We start from the raw sequence: 13436 nt of genomic DNA, 5'->3' as shown, positions 1-13436 counted from the left end.
TGGAATTAATAAAGTTTAGCTTTATCCTTTTGTCAGCAAACATGAGGAATGACAAGAGACAACTAGTGTTGAGCATTCCGATACCGCAAGTATCGGGTATCGGCCGATATTTGCGGTATCGGAATTCCGATACCGAGTTCCGATATTTTTGTGATATCGGGAATCGGTATCGGGATTAAGACTCATGTGTAAAATAAAGAATAAAAATAAAAAATATTGATATACTTACCCTCGGACGCGCCCTGGTTGTCACCACTGCAACCGCCATGCTTCCGTTACTAAGAATGAGCGCGTTAACGACCTTCGATGACATCGCGGCTTGTGATTGGTCGCGTGAGCATCATGTGACCGCTCACGCGACCAATCACAAGCCGCGACGTCATCGAACGTCCTTAACGCGCTCATTCTTAGGAAGGGAATCATGGCGGTTGCAGCGGTGACAACCAGGGCGCATCCGAGGGTAAGTATATCAATAATTTTTATTTTTATTCTTTATTTTACACATGAATATGGATCCCAGGGCCTGAAGGAGAGTTTCCTCTCCTTCAGACCCTGGGAACCATAGAGGATACCTTCCGATATTTGTGTCCCATTGACTTGTATTGGTATCGGATATCGGTATCGGCGATATCCGATATTTTTCGGATATCGGCCGATACCATCCGATACTGATACTTTGAAATATCAGACGGTATCGCTCAAAACTAGAGACAAGCCTTTTAAGAAGATCCAATTTTGGAATAAAGAAGTGCACACTGGCGCTTACCACTCAGAAATAGATTGTTGATAAGTCTCAGATGCAGCTGGTGAAAGTGACAGGCTCTGTGTCAGTTCCTGTAAAAAATTTGGGGCTAATAAACGAGAAACCAATTCACCGCGCAATGCTGAGATAATAGAGAGAGAAAAAAAATACTCACTGTGATTGTGTTAATATGGAGCATATATCAGGAAACTCATAAGAATGAAATCCTTTTGGTGGTCACTGCCAATAAAAAATAGTATAGATCATATATGGAAATGGATAGAATTACCAGTAGTACTGCTGGCTAAAAACTGTTCAGTACTTACTACTTGGTGCGAATGTCCATGAGAGACTTCTTGAACCTGGTACTGGGTTCTAGCGTCAAGGGGTTCTGCTAGTAGTGAAATACTCGCATAGAGTTAAATGCTAGAGATAGAATCTACTATATACAGTAATTGTCTAAGGGTCACTTCCGTCTTTCTGTCTGTCACAGATATTCATTGGTCCCGGCCTCTGTCTGTCATGGACTCCAAGTCGCTGATTGGTCTCACCAGCTGCCTGTCATGGCTGCCACGACCAATCAGCGGCGGCCACAGTCCGATTAGTCCCTCCCTACTCCCCTGCAGTCAGCGCCCACTCCATACTCCCCACAGTCACTACTCACACAGGGTTAATGCCAGCGGTAACGGACGGCATTATGCCTTGGGTAACTCACTCCGTTACCGCTGCTATTAACCCTGTGTGACCAAGTTTTTACTATTGGTGCTGCCTATGCATCGTCAATAGTAAAAACATCTAATGTTAAAAATAATTTAAAAAAAATAACAAATCATTATATACTCACCTTTCGCGACACTCCGGTGACCTCCGGCAGGTTCCGGTGCCAAGGATGGTATAGGAGAAGGACCTGCCATGACGTCACGGTCATGTGACCGCGACGTCATCACAGGCCCTGCGCGCCTGCGTGAGAAGGATCTGCCATGACGTCACGGTCATGTGACCGAACTACAAGGGGCCCTCGGAAGGTGAGTATATGTTTATTTTTTAACCTGTGACATACGTGGCTGGGCAATATACTACGTGGCTGGGCAATATACTACGTGGCTCTGTGCTGTATACTATGTCGCTGTGCAATATACTACATAACTGGGCAATATACTACGTGGCCGGGCAATATACTACATCACTGGGCAATATACTACGTGACTGGGCAATATACTACGTGGCTCTGTGCTGTATACTGCGTTACTGGGCAATATACTACGTTACTGGGCAATATACTACGTGGCTGGGCAATATACTACGTGGCTGGCTAATATACTACGTCACTGGGCAATATACTACCTGACTGGGCAATATACTACATGGCTCTGTGCAGTATACTACGTCACTGGGCAATATACTACCTGACTGGGCAATATACTATGTGGCTGGGCAATATACTATGTGGCTAGGCAATATACTACGTGACTGGGCAATATACTACGTGACTGGGCAATATACTACATGGCTGGGCAATATACTACGTGGCTGGGCAATATACTACGTGGCTGGGCAATATACTACGTGATTGGGCAATATACTACCTGACTGGGCAATATACTATGTGACTGGGCAATATACTACGTGACTGGGCAATATACTACGTGACTGGGTAATATACTACGTGACTGGGCAATATACTACATGGCTGGGCAATATACTACGTGGCTGGGCAATATACTACGTGGCTGGGCAATATACTACGTCACTGGGCAATATACTACATGGCTGGGCAATATACTACCTGGGCTGGGCAATATACTACATGGGCTATGCAATATACTACGTGGCTGAGCAATATACTACCTGGGCTGGGCAATATACTACGTGGACATGCATATTCTAGAATACCTGATGCGTTAGAATCGGGCCACCATCTAGTTGCAATTATAATGCGCTTACTTGTAGAGCCTAATTCCTTGCGGGTGGCGGCTGGGTGCTGCTGCTAAGCGTGGTGGTGCTTGTTAGCAGTGACAGTGTGGCCTGAGGACACACCGACTCCTTGCGTGCTCCGGCCGCAAGCAGCGCTAAGGGTTGCGACGTGGAAAAAAACTTCTGTGACGTCACGTAGAAGCAGGACGGGTGCGCGATAGACTCAATCCTACGCATTTAACTCTATGCGAGTATTTCTCTAATCTCCGCTATCCTATATAATTTATTTAGTGCTTGCTATCAGTGTTTCCACTAGTTGGGCTGTCATCACCTACAATTATTACACGCTGCCTCTGCCCGTATCTTATATCGCAGTAAGGTCTTATGGGCTCATACTAATCTTACACATATAAGCACAGGTTATTCAAGCACTCAGTTGCACGAGCAATTTCCTCTAATTAACGCTCTCATTTACCTAGTGCTTTCTATCAGTATCTCACTGGTTGGACTGCCTTCACCTTCAAGTGTCAATTGCTGCCTCTGCCTATATCGCAGTAAGTCTCAAATACTCAGAGGCTCGTATTTAGGTATAGGGAACACATCCATTACATAGTAACATAGTAACATAGTAACATAGTTAGTAAGGCCGAAAAAAGACATTTGTCCATCCAGTTCAGCCTATATTCCATCATAATAAATACCCAGATCTACGTCCTTCTGCAGAACCTAATAATTGTATGATACAATATTGTTCTGCTCCAGGAAGACATCCAGGCCTCTCTTGAACCCCTCGACTGAGTTCGCCATCACCACCTCCTCAGGCAAGCAATTCCAGATTCTCACTGCCCTAACAGTAAAGAATCCTCTTCTATGTTGGTGGAAAAACCTTCTCTCCTCCAGACGCAAAGAATGCCCCCTTGTGCCCGTCACCTTCCTTGGTATAAACAGATCCTCAGCGAGATATTTGTATTGTCCCCTTATATACTTATACATGGTTATTAGATCGCCCCTCAGTCGTCTTTTTTCTAGACTAAATAATCCTAATTTCGCTAATCTATCTGGGTATTGTAGTTCTCCCATCCCCTTTATTAATTTTGTTGCCCTCCTTTGTACTCTCTCTAGTTCCATTATATCCTTCCTGAGCACCGGTGCCCAAAACTGGACACAGTACTCCATGTGCGGTCTAACTAGGGATTTGTACAGAGGCAGTATAATGCTCTCATCATGTGTATCCAGACCTCTTTTAATGCACCCCATAATCCTGTTTGCCTTGGCAGCTGCTGCCTGGCACTGGCTGCTCCAGGTAAGTTTATCATTAACTAGGATCCCCAAGTCCTTCTCCCTGTCAGATTTACCCAGTGGTTTCCCGTTCAGTGTGTAATGGTGATATTGATTCCCTCTTCCCATGTGTATAACCTTACATTTATCATTGTTAAACCTCATCTGCCACCTTTCAGCCCAAGTTTCCAACTTATCCAGATCCATCTGTAGCAGAATACTATCTTCTCTTGTATTAACTGCTTTACATAGTTTTGTATCATCTGCAAATATCAATATTTTACTGTGTAAACCTTCTACCAGATCATTAATGAATATGTTGAAGAGAACAGGTCCCAATACTGACCCCTGCGGTACCCCACTGGTCACAGCGACCCAGTTAGAGACTATACCATTTATAACCACCCTCTGCTTTCTATCACTAAGCCAGTTACTAACCCATTTACACACATTTTCCCCCAGACCAAGCATTCTCATTTTGTGTACCAACCTCTTGTGCGGCACGGTATCAAACGCTTTGGAAAAATCGAGATATACCACGTCCAATGACTCACCGTGGTCCAGTCTATAGCTTACCTCTTCATAAAAACTGATTAGATTGGTTTGACAGGAGCGATTTCTCATAAACCCATGCTGATATGGAGTTAAACAGTTATTCTCATTGAGATAATCCAGAATAACATCCCTCAGAAACCCTTCAAATATTTTACCAACAATAGAGGTTAGACTTACTGGCCTATAATTTCCAGGTTCACTTTTAGAGCCCTTTTTGAATATTGGCACCACATTTGCTATGCGCCAGTCCTGCGGAACAGACCCTGTCGCTATAGAGTCACTAAAAATAAGAAATAATGGTTTATCTATTACATTACTTAGTTCTCTTAGTACTCGTGGGTGTATGCCATCCGGACCCGGAGATTTATCTATTTTAATCTTATTTAGCCGGTTTCGCACCTCTTCTTGGGTTAGATTGGTGACCCTTAATATAGGGTTTTCATTGTTTCTTGGGATTTCACCTAGCATTTCATTTTCCACCGTGAATACCGTGGAGAAGAAGGTGTTTAATATATTAGCTTTTTCCTCGTCATCTACAACCATTCTTTCCTCACTATTTTTTAAGGGGCCTACATTTTCAGTTTTTATTCTTTTACTATTGATATAGTTGAAGAACAGTTTGGGATTAGTTTTACTCTCCTTAGCAATGTGCTTCTCTGTTTCCTTTTTGGCAGCTTTAATTAGTTTTTTAGATAAAGTATTTTTCTCCCTATAGTTTTTTAGAGCTTCAATGGTGCCATCCTGCTTTAATTAATGGTGCCATTAATCATATAACATATTGTTATTCCCTGAAGTACTAAATATGCACAATTAAAGCACACTACTAGCAGAACCCCTTGACGCTAGAACCCAGTACCAGGTTCAAGAAGTCTCTCATGGACATTCGCACCAAGTAGTAAGTACTGAACATTTTTTAGCCAGCAGCAATACTGGTAACTCTATCCATTTCCATATATGATCTATACTATTTTTTATTGGTAGTGACCACCAGAAAGATTTAATTCTTATGAGTTTCCTGATATATGCTCCATATTAACACAATCACAGAGTGAGTATTTTTTTTCTCTCTCTATTATCTCAGCATAGCGCGGTGAATTGGTATCTCGTTTATAAGATCCAATTTTGGTTAAAACAATATCAACATTCTGAATATAAAAAAGGCATCTTCCCTATGTGACATCTGTGATGTTTATTAACAGTTGATTTCCAAATAAAATATTTCCCACATTAAGAAAATGAAAAAGGCTTCTGTCCTGTGTGAGTTCTCTGGTGGCTATCAAGATTCGCTTTCCGGCTAAAACATTTTCCACATTCTGAACAGGAGAAAGGCTTCTCCCCTGTGTAAGCTCTCAGGTGGATATTAAGAGCCGATTTCCAATTAAAACATTTCCCACATTCTGAACATGAAAAAGCTTCTCCCCTGTGTGGGTTCTCTGGTGGCTATCAAGATTCGCTTTCCCGTTAAAACATTTCCCACATTCTGAACAGGAGAAAGGCTTCTCCCCTGTGTGAGCTCTCTGGTGGATATTAAGAACCGATTTCTGTGTAAAACATTTCCCACATTCTGAACATGAAAAAGGCTTCTCCCCTGTGTGGGTTCTCTGGTGGCTATCAAGATTCGCTTTCCGGTTAAAACATTTCCCACATTCTGAACAGGAGAAAGGCTTCTCCCCTGTGTGAGCTCCCAGGTGGATATTAAGAGCCGATTTCTGATTAAAACATTTCCCACATTCTGAACATGAAAAAGGCTTCTCAAGTTCTCCCCTGTGTGAGCCCTCTGGTGGATATCAAGAGACGTTTTCCATATAAAACATTTCCCACATTCTGAACAGGAAAAAGGCTTCTCCCCTGTGTGAGCCCTCTGGTGGCTATCAAGACACGATTTCCATATAAAACATTTCCCACATTCTGAACAGGAAAAAGGTGTCTCCCCTGTGTGAGTGCTCTGGTGGATATCAAGAGCTGATTTATGATTAAAACATTTCCCACATTCTGAACAGGAAAAAGGCTTCTCCCCTGTGTTATTTCTCTGGTGGATATCAAGAACTGATTTCTGATTAAAACATTTCCCACATTCTGAACAGGAAAAAGGCTTCTCCCCTGTTTGAGCTCTCTGGTGGATATCAAGAACCGATTTCTGATTAAAATATTTCCCACATTCTGAACAGGAAAAAGGCTTCTCCCCTGTGTGGGTTCTTTGGTGAATAACAAGATGACATTTATGCTTAAAACATTTCCCACATTCTGAACATGAAAATGACTTTTTTGCTTTAGGAGCAGTTTGTTTTTTAATGCCTCTTTTGTGACTTTGATTTTCTTTAGTAGTCGGTAATGAATCAGAAGATGGGACCTGTTTCATAGGATCATATGATAGATCTTTGCTGTGAATGCATGATGGTATATCTGGAGTAACAGCAATCACTTCAGTTGTATCTTGTAGGATCTCAAGATCATCAGATTTAAAAATTGAAGATGTCAACTGTCCCTCTGATCTCCTTGTACAGTCATCTGCTAAGATAAGGATATTTTGTTAAAAAAATTGTTTGAGTTTTATATTATTGAACATTTCTACTTAAACTGTTCATAAAAATGGAACGTTATGTAAAAAAAACTAATTATTTACCAAGACAATGACTGTTCACAGTCTAATAGAAAACCTTGTTGGATGAACCAGTAGTGTGTGGTGTTCAACTGTTTGTTCATTCTGCCTCCCAAATATCGAATAAAAAGAAACCAATCAATGTTATGTAGGCGAAAATAAAGTAAATATGTATGAGCAGGCACCACCTCAAAATAAATTGGGATCACCTAATGCATATCAATAGTAAACATAGCAACAAGCAAGGAAAGTGTATGCACACAAAACAGGGATCACTAAAAAATAAACAATTCTTTATTAGAGAACACATACAATTTAAAAACAATTAAAATAGTCCACAACATGGACTGAAAAAATCAAGATCCAAAATAAGGAGTATAATACTCGAGAACCCGTTAGCCTAATAAATAACAGTCCGCGTATCAAGCAATATCCCTGGAATAAAGGGCATCAATGTGTAACACTTATCAACCAGAGGAATATGCCCCATTTACCATATATAGATGCTGTCAGCACCAAAGTGTGCATAGACACTTCAGGTGTTGATACGCGTGGGTCCATGGACGAGTTTAGCCGAATTATTTGTACACAGGGGAGACTGTAGGACTTGTATCACATTTCTATTTCCTTGTGTTTTCTTTATTATGTTCCCATGTTTATTTTACCATGCCACTGTGATTATGCACATTTTGGTGCTGACATTGTATAGATTCCTTTGCTCTCGCTGTGGCATGGTGCAGCTATTGTGCGGACAGCATCTATATATGGTAAATGGGGCATATTCCTCTGGTTGATAAGTGTTACGCATTGATGCCCTTTATTTCAGGGATATTGCTTGATACTCTAACTGTAATTTATTAGGATAACGGGTCCACGAGTATTATACTCTTTATTATGGATCTTGTTTTTTTTCAGTCCATGTTGTGGACTATTTTAAGTGTTTTAAAATTGTATGTGTTCTATAATAAAGAATTGTTTATTTTTTAGTGATCCCTGTTTTGTGTGCATATACTTTCCTTGCTTGTTGCTATGTAGGCGAAAATAATATCAATTCTCATCTCACAAAAACAAGTCCCCACTCAGGTCCATCATCTGTCAATGGAAAAAACAGAGGTTTCCACACTATTAGTGGCTCAAAGGCTGTTGAAAAGCAACAAAGTTTCTATAAACCAGTCCAGCAAAATCCGCTCTCACTTCTGAGTCTTGCAGTGTGCTCAAACAACATTTAGGATCCCTGTATCTTACAATACTATAGTGAGAAGAATCCACTTAATTAACGGTGTTTGTCTCCTGGAGCACAATCTGGGCATTATGTGCTGGGTAATAAAATGGCAAGTGTGTAATTTTCACTCTCCAACATCCACTGCGTGTTAATTTCTGAAAAGTGGAGTCAAAATAGTCACTCATATACATTATAACCCTGAGTGAATTAATTTATAAAATGGAATGACTTTATGGGGATTTCGACTATTCTGGTTTTCCATCATTTAGACATATTAGGGCTTCTGCATATGGTGCGTCCAATCTCATCTGGGATCTGTTCCTGCTGTCCAGCTGGAGTAATCTGCTCCCTACTTCAGCCAATTGGAAAGTACCACACCCTATTAAAGCTCAAAGCATAAACCACAACAGGAGGAAAAAAAAGGGAGGAAGAAACCTCCACTATTCTAGAAAAAACACCACAGAAAAACAGACAAAGGTGCTTACCTGTCTAGGCCTCAAATCATGGTGCAGCGGGCCCAAGTAAAGATGGCGACTGCACAAGTGCGGTAATAGAAAATGAGACAGCCAGCCTACAATCAGGGATTGGCCGCTTGGCACACCAGTGCAAATAAATAATCTGCAGCAGTGTTCGCACAGAGTATGCACAGTAACTGGATCATGGCCTATTAGTAATGCCCTGTGGTTTTGTAAGTTGTGGCCTCTGTTCACACAGGACGCATTACAGTTAGCACTGGGCAGCCCGCCACAGGGTGTTACTAATAGGTTATGATCCAGTTGCTGTGCATACTCTGTGTGAACACTGCTGCAGATTATTTATTTGCACTGGTGTGCCACACCTGTGTAGTCACCATCTTTACTTGGGCCAAGTGCACCGTCTGTTTGTCTGTCACGGAAATAGCGTGTTACTGATTGATCGTGGCTGGCTGAGCGCGACCAATCAGAGACAGGCACAGTCTGGCTGAGAATTGGCCCCTCCCTAATCCCCTCCAGTCAGCTGCCATTACCCCTGTAAGTGTGACCAACTTTTTACTATTGATGCTGCATATGCAGCATCAATAGTAAAAACATATATTGCTAAAATAATAATAAAAAAATACAACATTATATTCTCACCTTCCGGCGTCCACGGCAGCCTTTCTCGCTCCTTGCGTTGCTCCGGTCCCAAGAATGCATTGCGGCAATGACCCCAGATCGCGAGACCGCTACATCATAGCGGGTTATTGCCGCAAAGGCATTACTGGGAACAGAGGGTCTCCCGCATCGCTGATTGGTCGCGGCCGGCTGGGCACGACTAATCAGCGATTTGAACCATGCTTCGCTGATTGGTCACGCCCGGCCGCCCGCGACCAATCAGCAACATTGGGGCGGTATATTCTGCGTGGGCTGTGCTATTATATACTACGTGGCTGTGCTATATACTATGTGTCTGTGCTATATACTACATGGCTGTGCTATATACTACGTGGGCTGTGCTGTATACTACGTGGGCTGTGTTATATGCTACGTGGGCTGTCAGACTCTTTCGCCCAGGGCCCTCAAAAACCTGGAGCTGGCACTGGCTTCACTAATTGGTCGGCCCCGGCCGGCAGCGAACAATCAGCAACAGACGCAGTCCGGCCACAAATTCGAGCGGGATTTCAACCACGCTTCGCTAATTGGTCGCGCCCGGCCAGACGAATCCTGTGCACTATTCTGAAATCTTCATAAATAAACTACATACATATTCTAGAATACCCGATGTGTTAGAATCGGGCCACCATCTAGTCAGTAATAAATGAGCAGCTAGTGGTGAAACCTCTCTGGGGTAATTAGAGCACGGGGCTCTGTGACTTCACAATCTAAACTATCGGAAGCTCCAATATTTTCTGTCAGATGAGTTTCAAGAAGAAATATTACACATTTAAAGAGAACGTGTATAATAGTGCAGAGCGGAGATGTCTTAAAGGGAACCTGTCAGCAGGATTGTGCTCAGTAACTACAGACACTGTCAGGTCGGTGCCGTTATACTGATTACTAGTGTTGAGCATTCCGATACCGCAAGTATCGGGTATCGGCCGATATTTGCGGTATCGGAATTCCGATACTGAATTCCGATACTTCCCGCGTATCGGATACCGGAATCGGAAGTTCCCAGAATTCAAATTGAACGCAGCAGCCAATGAGGAATGAATAAAAGTGTGGGCACATCCTGTTTAGCATGGTGGGCATGTAAGTACTGGCAAGGCTGGGATTGGCTGCTGAAATGATGTCACTCTGCACTATAAAAAAGCGCTGCCGCCATTTTGCGCTCACTCTGCTGTGATTTCAGTTAGGGACAGGACGCTGTGTTCTAACTGAGGGCCAGTTGAGCTTGCTAATTGCTTTATTTTCCTTTCCAAAGGCTAATTTAGCAAAACGCTGTGTGTTCTTCACTGTTCACCTTGCTCTTGCCTTGCAGCGCTGTTTTAACAGCGTTCTGCAAGGTCTCTGTGTGTGTGTGTGTGTGCAGCTCACTCTGTAGTCTGTGTGCAGCCATATACCCGGTTGTATTCAGCTCAGGGGGGGTTCACACTGCCTCACACAGTTGTTCTTTTTTGCTCTTAGTGCAGCCTGCTGCACATTTTTTCTCAAATTTCCTATTAGTGTTTTTCCACCAGTCTCCAGCTCTATTGTGGAAAAACACTACATAAGATAACCTAGAGGGGGGTTTTTGGGCCTTGCAGCGCCGTTTACGGCTGTCTGCCCGGTCTCCGTGTGAGCCCAGCTCGCCCTGTAGTCTGTGTGCAGCCATAGCCGGTTGGATTCAGCTCAGGGTTCGTTACTGGCTCATACCTTGAGAAAAATTTTCCTTTTTTTCAAATAGTGCAGCCAGTTTAAAATTTGAAAAAAAAAATTCCTATTAGTGTCTTTCCACTCGTATCCAGCTAAATAGTGGAAAAACACTATATAGGATAACCTAGAGGAGGGTTTTTTGGCCTTGCAGCGCCGTTTACGGCTGTCTGCACGGTCTCCGTGTGAGCCCAGCTCGCCCTGTAGTCTGTGTGCAGCCATAGCCGGTTGGATTCAGCTCAGGGTTCGTTACTGGCTCATACCTTGAGAAAAATTTTCCTTTTTTTGAAATAGTGCAGCCTGTTTAAAATTTGAAAAAAAAAAAATTCCTATTAGTGTCTTTCCACCAGTCTCCAGCTCAATTGTGGAAAAACACTACATAGGATAACCTAGAGGGTTTTTTTGGGGCCTTGCAGCGCCGTTTACGGCTGTCTGCACAGTCTCTGTGTGAGCGCAGCTCGCCCTGTAGTCTGTGTGCAGCCATAGCCGGTTGGATTCAGCTCAGGGTGCGTTACTGCCTCATACCTTGAAAAACAATTTCCTTTTTTTCAAATAGTGCAGCCAGTTTAAAATTTGAAAAAAAAAAATTCCTATTAGTGTCTTTCCACTTGTATCCAGCTAAATAGTGGAAAAACACTATATAGGATAACCTAGAGGAGGGTTTTTTGGCCTTGCAGCGCCGTTTACGGCTGTCTGCACGGTCTCCGTGTGATTTAAACTAGCTCTGTAGCCCGATCTGCACCAAAAAAAAAGTTAAGTTCACCAAACACAACTTAACACTTGTGTAGGCCACATTTGAAAAATAATAAAGTTTAGTCCACAATTTACAACATTAGTGTTTCTTACACCTGTTAGGAGGAGCATTACAGGAATAAGCACACTAAGGCCTTAGTACTTTTCTGCTTATCTTTATCTGTCAACCAAGATGAAGAGGGCAGGGAGTAAGGCACGTGGGCGTGGGCGCGGAGCAGGGAGAGGAGCAGGGAGAGGACGTGGTGATTCTGTGCCTGCTGCGGGCGCCGGTGACTCGTCGTCACTCAGTTTCAGCAGGGAACAGTCCTTCATGCGCAGCTTTGTCGGAGAGCGCCGTGCACCGCTGCTGCGTGAAGACCAAATTGAAGCCGTTGTCGGGTGGATGGCAGCTAACGCCTCGGCATCGACTTCAGTTAGTGCCACATCCTCTCAGGCACAGAGCACTGGAGAGCAGCCATCTGTCTCTTCACCACCTGCCAAATTGGCCAGGCAGTCAGAGAGCCCAGGACAGGAGCCGTCTCTACTTCTGTTCTCTGAATCTCTTGGCTTGGAAACAGGGGGCCAGCCAAGCAGCATTGGAGAAATGGAAGAAGAGGCAGTGTGCAGTGATGCCCAACACCTTTTTCTCTCTGACTCTGAAGAGGCAGGTGGGCCAGTGCCTCCGGTGACCACAGCGCAGTACGCATCTGATGATGAAACTCAGGTGCTGCTTTCTCGTGCGTACTGTGCTGCTGAGACTACCCAGGAGGAGCAGTTGGTGGCAGAGGGTAGTGGAGATGATGAGGTCCTTGACCCATCGTGGCGTGAGGAACAGGAAGGTGGTGGGAGCAGCTCAGAGGAAGAGCTTCCTCTTACGGGCCAAAGAGGGAGAGGGAGGGGGAAGACTGCGGAGCCTGTAGCCTCCACTTTGGCACCCGTTAGGAGCCTGTCTCTTTCCAAAGCCAAAAAGGGCGCTCCCAAGACTTGCAGTGCCTGGTCCTTTTTTGACACAGTTGCAGATGACATTTGTTTTGTCAAATGCAAGCTGTGTCATCATAAAGTAAAAAGAGGGAAAAATGTCAGCAACCTCAATACCACAAATATGTGGAAACATGTGCGGACCAGGCACGCGGTGGAGTTACAGAAACACACTGAAGATGTAGGCCAACCAACAGCGGCAGCTATCACCTCTTCAGCTCGTGTTGCCTCTTCCTCCAGCTCACGCACAGCTGGTTTGGCTTCCTCCCAGAGACCTTGTGTAATTCCACCCACAGCACCACCTTCCCAGTCATCCTCACACTCCCAGTCTACTCTACAGCCATCGGTAGTACAGGCATGGGAGAAAAGGCGGGCATTCTCGGCCAACCACCCCCGAGCACAGGCTCTGAATGCAGGCATTGCCAAACTGTTGTCCCTGGAAATGCTCTCGTTCAGGCTGGTGGAGACTGACAGCTTCCGTGACTTGATGGCATTGGCAGTCCCACAGTACAAGGTGCCCAGCCGCTTTTACTTCAGCAGGCAGGCTGTCCCTGCCCTGCACAGGCATGTTGAGGCAAACATAAAACATGCGCTACTGAACGCCGT

The 13436-nt window shown here is 43.9% G+C and overlaps 1 protein-coding gene across 1 annotated transcript in view; it reads right to left on the bottom strand.

Annotated features, from left to right (window-relative positions):
- Positions 1–5667: 5667 nt before the first annotated feature.
- LOC138662807 (zinc finger protein 391-like) overlaps positions 5668–13436 on the bottom strand; it is a 34515-nt gene continuing 26746 nt past the window's right edge. The window contains exon 4 of the mRNA XM_069748765.1: positions 5668–7000. Within this exon, the coding sequence (XP_069604866.1) occupies positions 5868–7000 (1133 nt within the window). The 3' untranslated portion in view covers positions 5668–5867. The remainder of the gene's footprint in view (positions 7001–13436) is intronic.

Source organism: Ranitomeya imitator, chromosome 2, assembly GCF_032444005.1.
Source record: "Ranitomeya imitator isolate aRanImi1 chromosome 2, aRanImi1.pri, whole genome shotgun sequence".
In the NCBI taxonomy this organism is placed as follows: domain Eukaryota; kingdom Metazoa; phylum Chordata; class Amphibia; order Anura; family Dendrobatidae; genus Ranitomeya; species Ranitomeya imitator.
This window is presented reverse-complemented; position numbering and strand designations above follow the sequence as displayed.